At 48.0% G+C, this 18,916-nt stretch overlaps 1 protein-coding gene across 1 annotated transcript; it reads right to left on the bottom strand.

Moving 5' to 3' along the window:
• Window positions 1-8,408: 8,408 nt before the first annotated feature.
• Window positions 8,409-16,372, bottom strand: LOC140722165 (NACHT, LRR and PYD domains-containing protein 3-like). Its single transcript, XM_073036958.1, has 6 exons — window positions 13,843-16,372; window positions 12,823-12,909; window positions 12,497-12,667; window positions 9,607-9,777; window positions 9,284-9,451; window positions 8,409-9,156 (listed from the first exon to the last, which is right to left on the bottom strand). Exons 1-6 carry the CDS (start codon window positions 15,585-15,587, stop codon window positions 9,069-9,071), a joined length of 2,430 nt encoding a protein of 809 aa, XP_072893059.1. The 5' UTR covers window positions 15,588-16,372; the 3' UTR covers window positions 8,409-9,068.
• Between the last annotated feature and the right edge of the window lie 2,544 nt (window positions 16,373-18,916).

The following is an 18,916-nucleotide window of genomic DNA, read 5'->3' as shown; positions in this document are numbered from 1 at the left end:
GGCGTGCATGGGAGATGAGCGGCAAGCATAAGGGCAGACAGAGGTTGGAAGAACCGGTGGGGTCGGGAAGGAATGACTGTGAGCAGAGAGTGCGAAGACAATGGGACAGTGGGAGACAGTGAGGGAAATAGTATGAGAGAGGGACAGGGTGATATAGGAGGGGAGAGAGGATAGATAAAGAGAGAAAGACAGAGAGAGGAGACGGAGTGAGAGAAGGGGAGGGAGGGGAGAGAATTAAAAGGATGTTGACTGGAATGGAGAGCATGTCTCATGAAAATAGGTTGAGTGAACTCGGCCTTTTCTCCCTGGAGAGACAGAAGATGAGAGGTGACATGATAGAGGTGTACAAGATAATGAGAGGCATTGATCGTGTGGATAGACAGAGGCTTTCTCCCCAGAGCTGAATTAACCAGTACGGGAGAGCACAGTTTTAAGGTGTTTGGAAGTAGGTGCAGAGGAGATGTCAGGGGTAAGTTTTTTACATAGAGAGTGGTGAGTGCGTGGAATGGGCCGTCGAAAACGGTGGGGAAGGCGGATGCGATAGGATATTTTAAGAGGCTCCTGGATGGCTAGATGGGGCTCAGAAAATAGTGGGGTATGTGTAAAGCCTAGATACTTCTAAAGTGTGGACATGTTCGGCACAGCTTTGCTGACCGAAGGGCCTGTATTGTGCAGTATGATGTCCATGTTTCTATGTAGAGACGGCGTAAGAATAGACTGCTGAGGGACGGAGGGAGTGGGTTGATCGGGAGGGTGGAAGACAGAGAAGGGAAAGAGATACTGGATGGCCTGAGACCCAGAGAGTGTTGTCGGGCTAATTTGCTCGGGAAGGACAGATCAGGCATGGGGAGTAGATGTAATCTACCTGGACTTTAACAAGGTCTCAGATGGTACACAGCTCTGGAAGATGATGGTACAGGAGTCGGGAGGTCACGTTGTAGATGCACAGAGACGCCGCTGTTGTTCAGTGTTGGTCGCCCTGATATAGGAAAGGCCACGGAGCTGGAAGGTTTAGACTCGGGGAGAGACATGGACTCGGAGGAGTGAGGTATGGAGAGAGGTCGGGCAGGTTGGGACTTTAATCCTTGGAGCGCAGGAGTGACCTTGCAGAGTTGTATAAAACCACGAGGAGCGCAGGCAGGGTGAACGAGCAGGAGACGTTCCTCAGGTCCGGGGTATCGGGGAACTAGAAGACACAGAACTGAGGTGAGAACCGACGGCGAGCAGGGAGAGAGATGAGGAAGCGGGGGGCGGGAGTGTTAGAGAGAAAGAAGAAGCCGAGAGAGTGCCTAGAGAAAGGAAAGGGGAGGAAACAGGAGTAGGAGGAAGTGGAGGGAGGGAGTTGGGGTGAGTGGGCGGACGGGAAGAGTGGGAGAGATGTGGAGAAAGAAGGGCATAGATGGGGAAATATTTGTAGGAGAGTGGTGAGGGAAAATCGGGATGCGAGCAGAGGAGGTAAATGGGGTAGTAGAGGGGCAGAGAGGGTGTGGTGGGTAACGTAAGAGTGGAGGAGAGAGAAGGAAGGGAACGAGGATGTTTTCTGGACTCGAGGGACTGATTTCTGGAGAGAGGTCGGGCAGGTTGGGACTTTATTCTTTGGAGCGTAGGGGTGACCTTACAGAGTTGCATAAAACTACGAGCGGTGAATGCGAACAGTTACTTTATCAAACATGGAGAATCGAGGACATGAGCGCACACGTTCCAGTGAGTGTGGAAAGGGATTTAATTAGGGTGCCAAGTGACAAACTTTTGTTACGCAGATTGTGGTCAGCCTACGGGATGAGCTGACAGAGAAAGTGGTCAAAGCAGATGCATTAGAAACTTGGACACGGGGGAGTATGGCACGTGACCCCTTCAGAATGACGTCATTACTGCGAAATCTGACCTGTTTGTGCAGTGGTTGACAACCCGCCGGGTGCCGAGGCAATGGCAGGATCTTCGTACTCGTCGATGACTTGTTCCTCTTTCCGAAAGTTAATGACTGAGTAGTTGGAGTTCAGACGGTCTAGGTAAGCGAGTCGGACAGGTAGATAAGGAAGAGAGTGAGAGCGTTAGAGAATGGTGGAGGGGATAGGGGGAAAGAGAGATGAGAGAGGGGGAGAGAGAAGAGAGGAGCAAGTGAGGGGGAGAGGGGGGTGAGACAGCGAGAGAGAGGGTGAGGGAGAGGAGGGAGAGAGAAAGAGGACAGAGACAGAGAGGCAGAGGAGGAGAGCGATGGACAGAGAGGGGGAGAGTGCGATAGGGGCGATGGGCAGGCCGTTCCGTGAGAAAGAATGGGGAAGGAGCACGTGGTGAGAGAGGTGGAGATAGAGGGCGAGAGGGTCGGAAACAGTGAGGATAGGGAGAGGTGTGAGAGGGCAAAAGAGAAGGGCATTGAGAAGGGAGAGTGAGGGGAATAGAAAAGTGGGAGAGGGGTGCTGAATAGAGAAGAACAGAATTTGAGAAACAGGTGAAAGAGCGAGAGGAGACTGTCGGGGAAAGGGAGAGAGGAGGGCAAGGCGTGAGGGGAGATTAGAGGAAAGACAAGGATAGAGAGAGGTGGGAGGATCGAGAGGGGTCGAAGAGGACGGATGAGGGAGAGCGGGAATGGAGGGAAAGAGCGCGAGGGGGAGACCAAGAGTGATAGAGACGGTCACTGTGACAGAGGAGAGACGAGAGCGTGAGGGGGCGGTGAAGGGGGTAATGACAAACAGTAGGGAAAACAGGGATAGAGAGGAGAGAGAGGCAGAGAGCAGACTGTGGGAGGAGTGAGAGTGAAGAGAAGGGGAAAGAGTGAAAACAGAGTAGGGTTAGAAAAGGGAGAGAGTGGATAAAATTTGATAGTGCACTACCTCCTCACCGTCTCTCCATCCTCCATCCTCACCACCCCAAAACGTCGCTCACAGGTTACTTCCCAGCACCACCCTCCCAACGCAGAACTCGCTCCTCATTGCCCCTTCCTCCACAAGGACCATCCCATGTTATCTCTCCTCACCGACCCAACCACAGCACTTGGTCCTCGTGCCATCCCACGAGGCTCCATATATACCGTCCCTGCGAGGGCGCATCATCCTTACCGACCATTCCGAATGCACTCCCTCCTCATCCCACCCTATATGTCGCCCCTCCCACGGCGCAGCATTCTCACCGATCCTCTCACAGAGGTCCCCACTCATCCCCAACGCAAGGTCCACACCGAATTTCACATTCATCACCTCCTCACGCGTTTCCTCCATCTATTCTCAAACAGAGAATCACGGGAATCAACTGAGCGAGATCTCTCGACAGGACGGGACACATCAGCTGAAAAGAGTCAAAGCGATAAAAAATGAAACTCACCCCCATCTGTCCGGACCCGGGGCTCACAGAGAGTCTTGACATTAAGTTCCACGCAGAAAGCATCAGCTGCAGCTGGGGACATAATGTGAAACATCAGAAACAGAGTGAATCTCCCTCCACACCGTCCCATCACACACACCCGGGGTCAGACACAGAGTGAATCTCCCTCAACACAGTCCCATCACACACTCCCGGGGTCAGACACAGAGTGAATCTCCCTCCACACCGTCCCATCACACACTCCCGGGGTCAGACAGAGAGTGAATCTCCCTCCACACCGTCCCATCACACACTCCCGGGGTCAGACACATAGTGAATCTCCCTCCACACCGTCCCATCACACACACCCGGGGTCAGACACAGAGTGAATCTCCCTCCACACCGTCTCATCACACACTTCCGGGTTCAAACACGGGGTTAAACAGTTTCCACTCCAATTCATCGCACACTACAGGGTTCTGACAAGAGTCAATATCCCTCCACACCGTCCCGTCACACACAACAGGGTTTGGAGGACTGGAGGATATCTCATGTTGTTCTGTTGCTTTAAAAAGATTTAACAGTCGTCCGGGAAATTATAGGACTGTAAAGGTGAAGTCGGTAGCAGGTAAATTATTGAAAGGAGTCCTAAGAGATAGGCTCTACAAATATTTGGATCAACAGGGACATATCAGGGAGAGTCAACATGACTTTCCGAGTGGGATGCCATGATTAACAAAGCTATTAGATTCCTTTTTGAGGAGGCAGCCAGGCAGGTTGATGAAGGGAAGGGAGTGGATGTTGGCTACATGGACTTCAGTGAGGCCTTTGACAAGGTCCCACATGGGAGGTTAGTTAGGAAGATTCAGTCGCTAGGTATACATGGTGAGGTAGTAAATTGGTTTAGACATTGGCTCAGTGGGGGAAGTCAGAGAGTGGTAGTGGAGGATTGCTCCTCTGAGTATAGGCCTGTGACTAGTTGTGTGCCACAGGGACCGGTACTGGGTCCATTGTTATTTGTCATTTATATCAATGATCGGGATGACAAAGTGGTGATTGCAACTGCAAATTTGCTGATGATACCAGGATTGAAGTTGTAGTGGACAGTGAGGGAGGCTTTCAAAACTTGCCGAGGGATCTGAACCAGCTGAAAAATTGGCAGACGTACTTTACGCAACACACACAGACTATTGGTGGAACGCGGGAGGCCAGACAGCATCTATAAGAAGAAGCACTGAGAGACCCTTCGTCGGGACGGACGGCCTGTACCGTCGACAGTGCTTCTCCTTATAGATGCTGCCTGGCCTCCCGCGTTCCACCAGCAGTCTGTGTGTGTTGCATAAACTCCGTCTGACAATTTTCCAGCTGGTTCAGATCCCTCTGCAAGTTTTGAAAGCCTCCCTCACTTTTCAATACAACTTCAAATTGTCTCGTGTTTGCAGATTGCGTTTACTACAAGTGTGAGGTATTGCACTTTGGAAGAAAAAAAACAAGGTAGAACATACAAGGTAAGTGATAGGAGAATGAGGAATGCAGTAGAAGAGAGGGATCTCGGAATACTGATAGAAAATTCCTAAAAAGTGGCGTCAAATATAAGAAAGGGTAGTAAAGAGGGATTTTGGTACATTGGCCTTTATAAATCATTGAGTAGAAGAGTTACAATTTTATTCTGAGGTTGTATAAGGCATCTGTGAAGCCGAATTTGGAGAATTGTGTGCAGTTTTGGTCACCGAATTACAGGAAGGATGTTAATAATGTTCAACGAGAGCAGAGAAGGTTTACAAGGACACACAGACACAAAGTGAATCTCCCTTAACACCGTCCAATCACACACTCCCGGGGTCAGACACAGATTTAATCTCCCTCCGCACCGACCCATCACACACTCCCGGGTTCAGACACAGAGTGAATCTCCCTTCCAACTGTCCCAAAACACACTCCTGGGGTCAGCTACAGAGTGAATCTCCCTCCAAACCGTCCTATCACACAGTCCCGGGGTCAAACACAGACTGAGACTCCCTTCCTCCGTCTCTCTGCCCCACTCACCTTGGGAACGAGACCGTGAGTCCGTTTTGGTGAACTTCACATTCACGTAAGTCTCGCTGTCGTCCATCCTGTCGAAGATCCTCTGCGTTTCTGAGCTCAAAACGGGAAGTGACCGTTGAAAAAAGAACCCGTGTTCACCGACACCAACAAACACCAGATCAAGGGCCGACAGCAGGGGAAGGAAGTGCGAGGGAGGAGAGAGATTAAAGGTGTGAGTGCGCATGTCTCGACAGATGGAGTGTTGGGGGAAGGAGTAGTGAGTGGGCGGTGAAAGAGGAGGAAAGGTGAATGAACGAACGTTGGCGGTGTTCGGAGAGAGAGTAGGTGACAGTGGACAGAGAGGTGGGAGGGGAGTGAAAGAGGTCGAGCTGTGGAAGTGAATGTATAGGGAGTGCGGCAAGTGTGGGGTATTTTCCGAGAATTTAGGGGAGAGAGGGAGAAAGCAGAGGGCAAGCTGACGGTGGAATGAAAGGGGGAGAGAGAGAGAAACGGAAAAGTAGCGGGCGAAGCGCATGAGAGGGAAGAGAGAGCGCTACAGGCAGGGAGGACCGATGCAGTGAAGGGACGTTTGACAGAGATGTGGACGATGGAGTGTGAAAAGAAGTGGAGGCAGAAAGGAGTGGAAGAAAGGAATTCTTGGAGGATGACAGGAGTGAAGAAGGACTGAACCACAGATGGATATGTGACATTCATGCAGAGCCTCTATTGTCCACTCCATCCCCCACCCGCGATTGGTTCCTGGTCTGATCGTCTGACCCTCCCACTACTCTGCTCATCACCGGGGATTCAAACCCTCAGACCCTCTGTGCGCTAGAAACCACGGCCCCAGGGACAAACACCCAACATCAATCGAAGCGAGCGAGACACCCCCACCCCGTGTGAAATGAACAGCTCCTCTCAGTCTCTCTCTCCCTCGCTCTTGTCTCTCTCTCAAATCTACACCTAATTTGCACCTGAGGAAGTCGAAAACAAGAGCTTGCGGTTTGAGACAGTACAGCACTTATCAAAGAAAACGGACATCGTTCCGCTGAAGTTTGCAGGAAGCCAACGCACCCTGATCGTTATCTGAGGTTTGACTCTCTCATGATCTGGCGTTGTCAGTTTTTCGGAGAAGTCTTGAAAGACTGCGGCTACACTGAGCGGGTCAGTTTGACGTCATGGTGGATAAACTAATGGAACGTATTCTTAAAGATGGTATATATGATTATCTGGATAGACAGGTTCTGATTAGGAACAGTCAGCATGGATTTGTGCGTGGAAGGTCATGTTCGACAAACTTTACTGAATTTTTGAAGTTGCAAAGAAAGTTGACAAGGGTAAAGCAGTGGATGTTGTCTTTAGTAAGGCCTTTGACAAGGTTCCGCACGGAAGGTTAGTTAGGAAGGTTCAATCGTTAGGTATTAATATTGAAGTAGTAAAATGGATTCAACGGTGGCTGGATGGGAGAGATTCCAGACAGTACTGGTGGATAAATGTTTGTCAGGTTGGAGGCCGGTGACTAGTGGTGTATCTCAGGGGTCTGTACTGGTTCCAACGTTATTTTCCATATATATTAATGACCTGGATGATGGAGTGGTAAATTGGATTAGTAAGTATGCAGATGATACTAAGGTAGGTGGCGTTGTGGATAACGAAGTCGGTTTGCAGAGAGATTACGCCAGTTAGAAGAATGGGCCGAGCGATGGCAGATGGCGTTTAATGCTGATCTGTGTGAGGTGCTACATTTTGGAAGGAATAATCCAAATCGGACATACATGGTATATGGTAGGGCATTGAAGAATGCTGTAGAAGAGAGAGTTCTAGGAATAATGGTGCATTGTTCCCTGAAGCTGGAATCTTATGTGGATAGGGTGGTGAAGAAAGCTTTTGGTATGTTGGCCTTTATAAATCAGAGCATTTAGTATAGGAGTTGGAATGTAATGTTAAAATTGTACAAGGCTTTGGTAAGGCCGAATTTGGAGTATTGTATACAGTTCTGGTCACCGAATTATAGGAAAGATGTCAACAAAATAGAGGGAGCACAGAGAAGATTTACTAGAATTTTACCTGGGTTTCAGCACCTAAGTTTCAGGGAAAGATTAGTTAGTTATTTATCCTTTGGAGCATAGAAGCCTGAGGGGGGACTTGATTGAGGTACTTAAAATTATGAGGGGATAGATAGAGTAGACGTGGACAGTTTTTTTTTCCATTGAGAGTAAAGGAGATTCAAACAAAAGGACATGAGTGGAGACTGAGGGGGCAAAAGACTAAGTGTAACATGAGGGGGAATTTCTTTACTCGGAGAGTGGTAGCTGTGTAGAACGAGCTTCCAGCAGAAGTGGCAGGCGCAGATCATTTAAAGCAAAATTGGATAGATATATGGACAGGAAAGGAATGGTGGGTTATGGGCTGAGTGCGGGTCAGTGGGATTAGGTGAGAGTAAGGGTTTGACTCGGACTAGAAGGGCCGAGGTGGCCTGTTTCCGTGCTGTAATTGTTATATGGTTATATGGTTTGATTGAGGGCGAGGCCTGTGTGAGTGGACTTGAAGAGACGGCGTCCTGATGGGAGTGCGAACGGTGAGAGAGAACGCCAATGGGTGGGATCTCGTTTTAGCAAAATTATCCTCATCTTCGATTTCACCCTGCGCTACTTCTCCACCGTAGAAGTCAAATTTGATTGTCAACCGGAACTGTGTGATGGGAGGGTGTGGAGGGAGCTTCACGCTCTGTCTGACCGCGGGAGTGTGCAAGGGGCGGTGGGTGGGGAAATTCGCTCCGTGTTTCGCGCCGGTATTCTATCCTCCATCCGTCTCGTTCTCGGGACCTCAGTGACTCGCGTCTGATATTCTAGTCGATTTTTACTGCCTGCAGGGTGCAGGAGGGGGACGGTTAGCCAGGAAGAGGTTAGGTGGAGATGAGATCCCGGGCGCCCAGTCTCTGTAGGTCCGACCTCCCTCTGCCTGGAACCAAGACACTACTGTGTCAGTGTGAGGAGCTCCGACCCACTGTTACAGTGCACAGGGTGCGTCGAGCAGCAGAAACCTCAAACAAACTCAAGTTCAACAACAAGACAGGAAGTCACAGCAGTTTATTGATTTCATCGTGACAAATGTGCATTAAGCAATATGTGAGCTGCTGACTTCCGGAAATCAATAAGCTGCTCCCGACTCACTCACAGTCAGACACAATTAACTGCGCGACGACAACGAGTGACAGTTTGAATAATCATTCCCGTTTCTCACCGTCACTCTACATCGGGTTACCGATAATTCTAACATCACACTCCAGGCCCGTTTCCGGGATCGCTACAGATCCAGGGTCATTTCGGAGATATTTGTCAATTTAACATCATTATATCAGCCAGACGTCCGAAGGCACCGTCCTCAGCAAAGGGAGCAAAAAGATTCTCTCCCCGGCTCATTCCACTCCGGGACACTGGGGTCCTAGACTGAGTCCCCGCCCCCGATGTCTTCCTGCCTGTGCAATTCCCGGGGTCTCATGTGTGGGATTTTCGAACCCGCACATCTGGCGGAAGATGCATCGCTGGACAACAGGTGGAAATGCGTCACTGCGGGTCCGCTACCGATGTCACAGAGCGCGAGAATGGAGAAGGTTCCGTTTGAACGGCTGGGAATTCAACCTGGAGCGCAGCCATTAAAGGTAAGGGCAGGAGTTAAAGAGAAGGGCGTAGAATCAGCTAAAATGTCGCCATCCCACAGGCGGGGATGTTCACACATTCAGTTGTTCAGAGATACACTGTCAGACTGGGTCTGAGTTCCTGCAGAGATCTCAGTTCCTTCTTCCCGGTACGACTGAACCGATTCCCGTACAACCTGAAACAGATAGAAGAATACAGGGGACTGGGGTTAATGTTTCATCAACACTCACGGACAAAAATCACCAGAAAACCCGCGGATCCGCTGATAGTTTATCACATTGAATATTAACACAATCACTCACCTGATTCGCTCCAGACTCGGGAGGGTCCGTATGAGGCGGCGGAGAGCGGGGACAGATCGGTCTGTGAGCGGGTTGTAACCCAGGTTCAGCTCCGTTAGTGATCGGTTTGTATTGAGAGCGGAGATGACATTCTCTGCACCAGAATCTGTGAGACCGACATTGTTCAGCCTGGAGATGAGAGAGAGTGAGGGTGAAGGACACAGAGAGACAGGAGACGGTACAAATCCCCAGTTTTTATCAGTAACACAATTACTGATCACATTAACGTTCAGTGTCAGACACCCAGTGACTGTAAGCACAATCTCCCACGGACTGGTACTTACACCAATTTGTGTATTTGACACTCCGGGTTCCTCAGATACGTAAACACCAGTTTCACTCCTGAATCTCCCAGTTTATTACGACTCAGGTTCAGCCCTGTCAGTGATGGGGTTGTAATGAGAGCGGAGACGAGATCCTCAGCACCAGAATCTGTGAGACCGACATTGTCCAGCCTGGGGATGAGAGAGTGAGGGTGAAGGACACAGAGAGATAGGAGACGGTACAAATCCCCAGCGTTTATCAATAACAAAATTACTGATCATATTAATAGACAATAGACAATAGGTGCAGAAGTAGACCATTCGGCCCTTCGAGGTTGCACCGCCATTCTGAGATCATGGCTGATCATCTACTATCAATACCCGGTTCCTGCCTTGTTCCCATATCCCTTGATTCCCCTATGCATAAGATACCTATCTAGCTCCTTCTTGAAAGCATCCAGAGAATTTGCCTCCACTGCCTTCCGAGGCAGTGCATTCCAGACCCCCACAACTCTCTGGGAGAAGAAGTTTTTCCTTAACTCCGTCCTAAATGACCTACCCCTTATTCTCAAACCATGCCCTCTGGTACTGGAATCTCCCAGCATCTGGAACATATTTCCTGCCTCTATCTTGTCCAATACTTTAATAACCTTATATGTTGCAATCAGATCCCCTCTCAATCTCCTTAATTCCAGCGTGTACAAGCCCAGTCCCTCTAACCTCTCTGCGTAAGACAGTCCGGACATCCCAGGAATTAACCTCGTGAATCTACGCTGCACTTCCTCTACAGCCAGGATGTCCTTCCTTAACCCTGGAGACCAAAACCGTGTACAATACTCCAGGTGTGGTCTCACCAGGGCCCTATACAAATGCAAAAGGATTTCCTTGCTCTTGTACTCAATTCCCTTTGTAATAAAAGCCAACATTCCATTAGCCTTCTTCACTGCCTGCAGCACTAGCTCATTCACCTTCAGTGACTGATGAACAAGGACTCCTAGATCTCTTTGTATTTCTCCCTTACCTAACTCTACACCGCTCAGATAATAATCTGCCTTCCTGTTCTTACTCCCAAAGTGGATAACCTCACACTTATTCACATTTAACGTCATCTGCCAAGTATCTGCCCACTCACCCAGCCTATCCAAGTCACCCTGAATTCACCTAACATCCTCATCACATGTCACACTGCCACCCAGCTTAGCATCATCAGCAAACTTGCTGATGTTATTCTCAATGCCTTCATCTAAATCATTGATGTAAATCGTAAACAGCTGTGGTCCCAATACTGAGCCCTGTGGCACCCCACTAGTCACCACCTGCCATTCCGAGAAACACACATTCACCGTTACCCTTTGTTTTCTATCGGCCAACCAGTTTTCTATCCATGTCAATATCTTTCCCCCACTGCCATGAGCTCTGATTTTACCCACCAATCTACTATGTGGGACCTTATCAAATGCCTTCTGAAAATCGAGGTACACTACATCCACTGGATCTCCCTTGTCTAATTTCCTGGTTACATCCTCGAAAAAGTCCAATAGATTAGTCAAGCATGATTTGCCCTTGGTAAATCCATGCTGGCTCGACCCAATCCTATCATGCTACCTAGATATGCCACTATCTCATCTTTAATAATGGACTCTAGCATCTTCCCAACTACTGATGTTAGGCTGACAGGACGAGAGTTCTCTGTTTTCTCCCTCCCTCCTTTCTTAAAAAGTGGGATAACATTAGCCATTCTCCAATACTCAGGAACTGATCCTGAATCTAAAGAACATTGGAAAATGATTACCAATGCATCCGCAATTTCCGGGGCCACCTCCTTTAGTACCCTAGGATGCAGGCCATCTGGACCTGGGGATTTGTCAGCCTTCAGTCCCATCAGTCTACTCATCACCGTTTCCTTCCGAATGTCAATCTGTTTCATTTCCTCTGTTACCCGATGTCCTTGGCCCATCCTTACTTCTGGGAGATTGCTTGTGTCTTCCCTCGTGAAGGCGGATCTAAAGAACTTATTAAATTCTTCTGCTATTTCTCTGTTTCCCATAACAATTTCACACAACTTATTCTTCAAGGGCCCAACATTGTTCTTAACTATCTTCTTTCTCTTCACATACCTAAAAAAGCTTTTGCTATCCTCCTTTATATTGCTGGCTAGCTTGCGTTCGGACCTCTCTTTTTTTTTTCTCCCAGTATTGCCTTTTTAGTTAAGTTCTGTTGTTCCTTAAAAATTTCCCAATCATCTGTCCTCCCACTCTCCTTAACTCTGTCATATTTCCTTTTTTTAATGCTATGCAATCTCTGACATCCTTTGTCAACCACTGTGGCCCCTTTCCCCCCTTTGAATCCTTCCTTCTCCGGGGGATGTACTGATTTGCACCTTGTGCATTATTCACAAGAATACCTGCCATTGCTGTTCCACTGTCTTTTCTGCTAGGATATCCGTCCAGTTAACTTTGGCCAGTTCCACCCTCATGGCTCCATAGTTTCCTCTGTTCAACCGCAACACTGACACCTCCGATCTGCCCTTATCCTTCTCAAATTGCAGATATAAAATTATCATATTCTGCTCACTACCTCCTAATGGCTCCTTTACTTCAAGATCGCTTATCAAATCCTTTTCATTACACAAGACTAAATCCAGAATAGCCTTGTCCCTGGTCGGCTCTCGTACAAGCTGTTCCAAGAATGCATCCCGTAGGCACTCTACAAACTCCCAATCCTGGGGTCCAGCACCAACCTGATTCTTCCAGTTCACCTGCATGTTGAAATCCCCCATAACTACTGCGACATTAGCTTTGCCAGATGCCAATGTTAACTCCCTATTCAACTTGCACCCAATATCCATGCAAATGTTTTGTATCAGGCACCCAGTGAATGTAAACACAATCTCCCACAGTCTGGGACTTACCACAGTTTCTGTATTTTACACTCCGTGTTCCTCAGAGCCGCAGACACCAGTTTCACTCCTGAATCTCCCAGTTCATTACGACTAAGGAACAGCCCCGTCAGTGATGGGTTTGTACTGAGAGCGGAGGCGAGATCCTCGGCACCAGAATCTGTGAGACCGACAAACTCCAGCCTGGCAATGAGAGAGAGTGAGGGTGAAGGACGCAGAGAGACTGGAGACCGTATAAATCCCCAATGTTTATCAGTAACACAGTTACTGATCACATTAATGTTCAGTGTCAGACACCCAGTGACTGTAAACACAATCTCCCACAGTCTGGTACTTACTGCAATTTCTGTATTTTACACGCCGGGTTCCCCAAAGCCGCAGACACCATTTTCACTCCTGAATCTCCCAGGTCATTCCGCCCAAGTCTAAACACAAACAGACAATTTGATGAACAAAGTGATTCAAACCGTGGGTCTGAGGGAATTTCGCTCACACGGATATTTCAAGAAATATTAAACCCTTCAGGAAATCACGGATCGGAGTTGCCATCACTGTCAAGGTCCCTCACTGTCCACTTCCAGGGTATTCACCGAATGTCAGTAACTTAGTCTGTCGGTGTGACCCTGCAAACTCCACAGGTTCTGTCCCATTTCCAGGGTATTCACCGAATGTCAGTAACTTAGTCTGTCGGTGTGACCCTGCAAACTCCACAGGTTCTGTCCCATTTCCAGATGACTAACCAGAATGTCCCTCAGATGTGAGGGGGTCAGGGTTGAAGGATAGGACGGAAGTCTCACAGTGAATGGGAAAGTGTCAATGGGAGATGGTGGAAAAGAACCCGCTTGAGGAGAAGGGATGGGGAAGACAGAACCTGCAGAAGGAAGGGGGATGGTGAAGAGAGATCCCACAGCAGGAAGGGAATCGGGTAGAGAAGTCCCACAGGAGGAAGGGCAATGGAGAAGACAAATCCGTCAAATTCCTCAGGAGGAAGAGAGAGGGGAAGAGCGATCCTACTGGGGGTATGGTGATGGGGAAGATAGATCCCAGTGGCGTGAGGCGGATGGGGTAAAAAGATTCCGCAGGAGGAAGTAGGATGGGGAAGAGGGATGCCACAGGACGAAGGGAAATAAGGAAGTGATATCCCACAGGAGGAAGGGGATGGTGAAGAGAGATCCCACAGGAGGAAGGAGGATGGGGAAGAGAGATCCTGCAGGAGGAAGGGAAATGGGAAAGAGAAATCCCACAGTTTTACCCAAATTAATTTACATTGAAACAACACAACGGGACAAGAGGAAGAAGGTAATAGGTATTTGATGTGATTTGGCATCCTGTTCAGAGTGAGAAATGAATAAAGTTACCTCAACTTCTGGCACTTGTGCATCCCGGGTCCCAGCCGCTGGATTCCTTCACATTGGATGTGGCAGTCCTCCAGATCGAGATGTTTCATTGTATCACAGAGTCCGATGACATGAGACAGGACCGCGCAGTCAACCGGGGTCAGTGTCATTCCACTGAATGACAGTGTTTCCACAGATCCTATTGCGGCCTGAGCCAGTCTACGATTCTGAGACTCAAACAGGTAGTGCAATGTGTTCAGGAGGCTCCTTTTACCACCTTCATTCCTCGGGTTTCCACTCTGGCGTTTAACCTCCTCCTTCACCCAGTCAATCACCCGGCAGGTTGTTAGATGAGGAAATGGGCCCAGAAACTCCACCAGGCCCCGAGCTGTCATTGGGTTGGAGAGACCAGCAACAAAACGGAGAAATACCTCAAATCGCCCATCAGTCGTGTTGTGGGCTTCAGTGAGGAATTTCAGGATATCCCCAGGATGTGGATTCAGGAATTGTGCGACTGCAGCTACAAACTCTTGGATGGTGAGGTGTGGGAATGTGTACACCACGCTCCGGGCAGAATCTTCTCTCTCCAAAAGCTCCATCAGGAACCCGGACAGGAACTGGGAAGGCTGCAGATTGTAGTTGATCAAATCTCCATCTGTAAACACAAGCTTCTTCTCGAACACTCCTCTGAAGGCCATCTGACCAACCCTGAGTAACACATCACGGGGGCTCTCAATCTCCCGGCCGTGGTTTTTCAGGATGTTGTAAATATAGTAGCAATATAGTTGTGTGATGGTCTTGGGAACTCGCTGCGGGTCCCTGACGCTTTGTGCGAAGAAGGGGCCCAGTGTCAGAGCGAGGATCCAGCAGTATGAGGGGTTGTAGCTCGTGGTGTACAGGATCTCGTTCTCCTTCACGTGTTTGAAAACAGCTGCTGCTACAGTCTGATCTTCAAAATACCTGATGAAATATTCCTTCCGTTCCTCACCAGCAAATCCCAGGATTTCAGCACAGACATTGATCTCTGCCTTTTCCAATAAATATAACGCAGTGGGGCGGGTAGTCACCAGCACTGAACACCCTGGGAGCAGCTTGCCCTGGATTAAATTGTACACTATGTCAGACACTTCACACCACCACTCGGGATCTGGGCACTGGCGCTTTGGTTCTGTATCTCTCCGACTGTCAGCAAAATCGATTCTGTGCTTGAATTCATCCAAACCATCGAATATAAACAGCAATCCCTCTGGGTTCTTCCAGATCTCTCTCAGGATATTCCCAAAGTAAGGATACTGATCCAGAATCAGTTCCCTCAGGTTTATTCTGCAGTTAATGGAGTTTAAATCCCGGAATTTGAAATTGAAGACAAACTGGAACTTTTGGTATATTTTCCCCGTGGCCCAGTCATAAACAATCTTTTGTATCATTGTTGTTTTCCCGATCCCCGGGACACCGGCCACTGCTGCAGACATTCCAGGTTTGGATTTACTCCGGGAAAAGCTGCTCTGGAACAACTGATCAGTCCGGAGTTTTTCCAGCTTTCCCTGGAGATGTTTCTGTCTCCACTCCTCGTGGACTCTGCCACTTGCCAGCAGCTCATGTTCCACCAGTCTCCGATCTCGAACAGTAGAAATGACCGTGAGCTCAGCGTATCGATCAACCAGCTGGAAAACCTTCACCTTCTCCCTCATCAGGATAGTGTTCACTCTCAGTGTTTCAGTTTGTGCCCGCAGAGTCTCCTTGTGTTTCTGTTGAGCATCTTGCATGGGAACAGACAGTGGACAAAATCTTAGTTGCCTCAACTCAGAACTCAGTATTTAAGCACAAAAGAGTTAGCTCAAAGCTATTTCATTAATTAAATTTATCAATGGATGGTCGTGCAGTAAAGTGAATGCAATAATAAAAAAAATCCCAAACTGGACAGGAAGGCGCGGTCTAGATAAACTTCAGATCATTACGTTTCACAATTAACTTTACTGTGTAGGTGATAATTTCCCTGGTAGTTTATTATCCCCCGACGGTCCAGTACTGGACAAACTCCCACTACCGTAACAGCTATTATTGTTCTTGTGGAAGTACTTTCAAAGCCCAGTGTTGATGCGGCGTATGGAGATGGAGAAAAGGGTAGTGGACATTCTGTCAAAGGTACAGGTCGGGGAATCACAGCTGCCCTTTCCAACATCACTGATTCAAAGTACGAAGAATTAGTTTTGCTGATCATTACGTGCACAGCGGGTGGGTGCTTGGGGGAGAAAATGGAAATGTATTGTTCAGGAGAATGAGACAATCAGCAATATGACACAAAACGCAGACAATCCATCACCCCCTTCCATCACCGCAGATGCTGTTCGGCTCACTGAGTTCCGACAGAAAATGGTTTGAGGCAGCACTTCTGCAGTCTCGAGTATGACGAGCATGTGTTGCATATACTCAACAGATTGAAGATACAAAATACACAAGTTGAAAGGAGAAGGAAATAATTGTTATTCCGGATCTGATGTAGCACAACAAAAACTCAGATAAACGCAATGGAAAACACAATAAATATAAATATATACGATACAAGAGTCACTCTGGCCGCTGGTGGTTCTGACAGAAATGTTAAAATCGTGCTGGTGGTGGGATGGGTGTTATCAGTTATACAGGGGCGGTTTTCTCATTGGAGGTGTTGATCAGTCTCACTGCTTGAGGACAGTAAATGGTTTTGGGTCTGGTGGTCCCGCTGTGGATGTTACATAGCTCCTCCCTCATGGGAGAGGGGCAAACAACCCATACGCAGGATAGGTGGGATCCTTACTGAAGCTTCTGGCCCTTTTCCGACTCATTTTGTGCACAGGTCCCTGATGGAATTTAGGCTGGGTGTCCCGGTGATGCGTTGGGCACTTTTGACTACCCGTTCTACAGCCTTCCTGACCGCCAGTTACGCAGCATGTTGACCTGCCCTCTTCAGCACAGCTGTAGAAGGACGGGAATGTAGATGTGAGTCCACGTCAGACAGCGTCTGTGGAAAGGGGAGAAAGGGGGGAAGCTACTGGTCTGTGACTTTAAATACAAGTTTGAAAACCATGCTGTTTACAGGTCGGGAGGTGAAGAAGAGAGCAGAGACAGTGGACATTTGGTGGAAGGTGGTATAGGATTTCAGCGGTCACAGGACCTGCAGAGAACATAGAATAGAAAAGGAACAGGCCCTTCGGCCCACGGCGTTGGTGCCAGCATGATGAAACATTAAACTCACCTCACCTGCCTCCAGTCGTAATTATCCCTCTCATTCCCTGATTGTTAAAGTGCTTGGCTAAAATAAGAACATCCGTCTGCATGACCACCCCTGGCAGCATAGTACAGATACCCCCTACACTGTGTAAAAAGAAAATGCACTATATAGCTTTCCCCCATCTCAACCCAAATCAATAACCTCTATTATCTGATATACCTACACCGGAAACACTCTATCTTCACCTCTCAATTTGATAACAGAATATATGGTCTCCCTTCAACCCTTTACGCTTCATATAAAATAATCCAAGATTATCTGCACACTCCTTAACGTTAACGCCCTCAATCTGGGATGTGAGTAGCATATTACTTCAGAACCCCCTAAGGCTTTCACACTTCCCTGTGATGGGGGACAGATTTGCACCAATGCACCAAGTGCAGCGAAACCGAGGTTTTATACAACTGCCACATAAAGATTCACATTCAGAGAGCTATGGACATGGACATCAAAATCCCTCCAGACAGGAATGATATTAGGGTCATGAACTTTACTCTACACCTCTCCTGTGCATTTGATCTCCTAAATTGCAACAACTCACACTTCTCTGGATCAAACTCCATTTGATATTTCCCCGTCCGCATCTGCAACTAATGGATTATTTGACACACCTCTTCATTCTCCAAATCTGAATGTCTCATTTCAATGTCATAAACCTTATCTCTCACCTTCGGACTAAATTTATAACATCTCTCGTCAAGATCCATAGGCGTTGCCATCGGTGGTTTTAATCCACTTTAATCCCAGTCCCAATTCTGATCATCTGATATTTAATCGACCTCAGAAGCCAGATGCGAATTTGCCCAATAACAGCTACTCCCAATCTAATCATTTGCCATTTAATCTGCCTTCCTCCAATTTAAATTTCTCACATGCAGACCGCATAAACTGTAGACCTCTCCTTATAGATAACCATGTGAGAACAGGAGTTGTGTTCACTTTCCCAAAGGCTCTCCCACCGAAACCGAGCATCTTGTAGGTTTACTTCCCAATACCAACTGCAGTATGGCCTTTCCTCTAGTTCGGCCATTAAACATAATATTCCCAAAACACGTCCCACCATCGGAGATTCCTAAAGTATTCCTGCAGTGAGGACACACGGCGCAGAGTGTGTTAGGTCATCAGCAAACAGAGGGAGTTAAAGTTACCTTCTACAACTAACTTGCTGCTTTCGCATCTTTCCAGAATTTCCCAACCATCAGATTCTCTATCTCCTGGGGGATGTTTAGTAAAAATCCATCCATGATTGTATCTGACTTATTGTTGAGCTCTCCCTATATTTCCTCAGTGCTTTAACTCCCCAGTATGCCCTCCCTGAGTGCAGCTTTGAAATTCCTCAGATCAGTTATTAAACCTCCCCAACCACTTTACCTCGCCCTCAAATCTGAAATATCGGAAATCTGTAATATGGAGCTGCCAGTTCTGTCTCTCTCTCAATCAAGCCTTCATAAAGGCGACAACATCACACTTCCATGTGCTGATCCTCTCTCAAGGTCAACTACCATGACACTCTCTCCACTGAACTAAACACTTCAGATCCAACCATCGCATCATGTTATTCGACTCGGCCCTGCCGGGCTTACAATGAGGTTTATTAACCTAACCTGTATCTTTTTTGGGCCATCTAGGCTGGAGATAATGTAGCTGGACTGGTGTTTGGAGAGTCAGTAGGGCAGCATTCTGGACATAGAGCCCATCTGTCTCAGTTATGGAAATGGATGGCGATATTCCGAGTATTGAGGTCCTGAGTTAGGGGAAGGCAGATGTCAATGTAAGAGAGGGTCTGGATGAAGTATGGCAACAGCTGCAGTACAGCTGCACACA

This window comes from Hemitrygon akajei, unplaced genomic scaffold (genome assembly GCF_048418815.1).
Source record: "Hemitrygon akajei unplaced genomic scaffold, sHemAka1.3 Scf000071, whole genome shotgun sequence".
Classification (NCBI taxonomy): Eukaryota; Metazoa; Chordata; class Chondrichthyes; order Myliobatiformes; family Dasyatidae; genus Hemitrygon; species Hemitrygon akajei.
Note: the sequence above shows the minus strand (reverse complement) of the source record. Positions and strands in the feature narration are given on the sequence as shown.

Bases quoted from the DNA above. Each gene is read 5' to 3' on its own strand.
- LOC140722165 (XM_073036958.1), bottom strand. From the start codon at position 15,587: ATGCAAGATGCTCAACAGAAACACAAGGAGACTCTGCGGGCACAAACT. The intron at 12,668-12,822 runs GTAAGTACCAGA...TCTCATTGCCAG, and splicing joins TGTAAAATACAGAAATTGCA to GCTGGAGTTTGTCGGTCTCA. The intron at 9,452-9,606 runs GTAAGTACCAGT...TCTCATCTCCAG, and splicing joins TGTCAAATACACAAATTGGT to GCTGAACAATGTCGGTCTCA.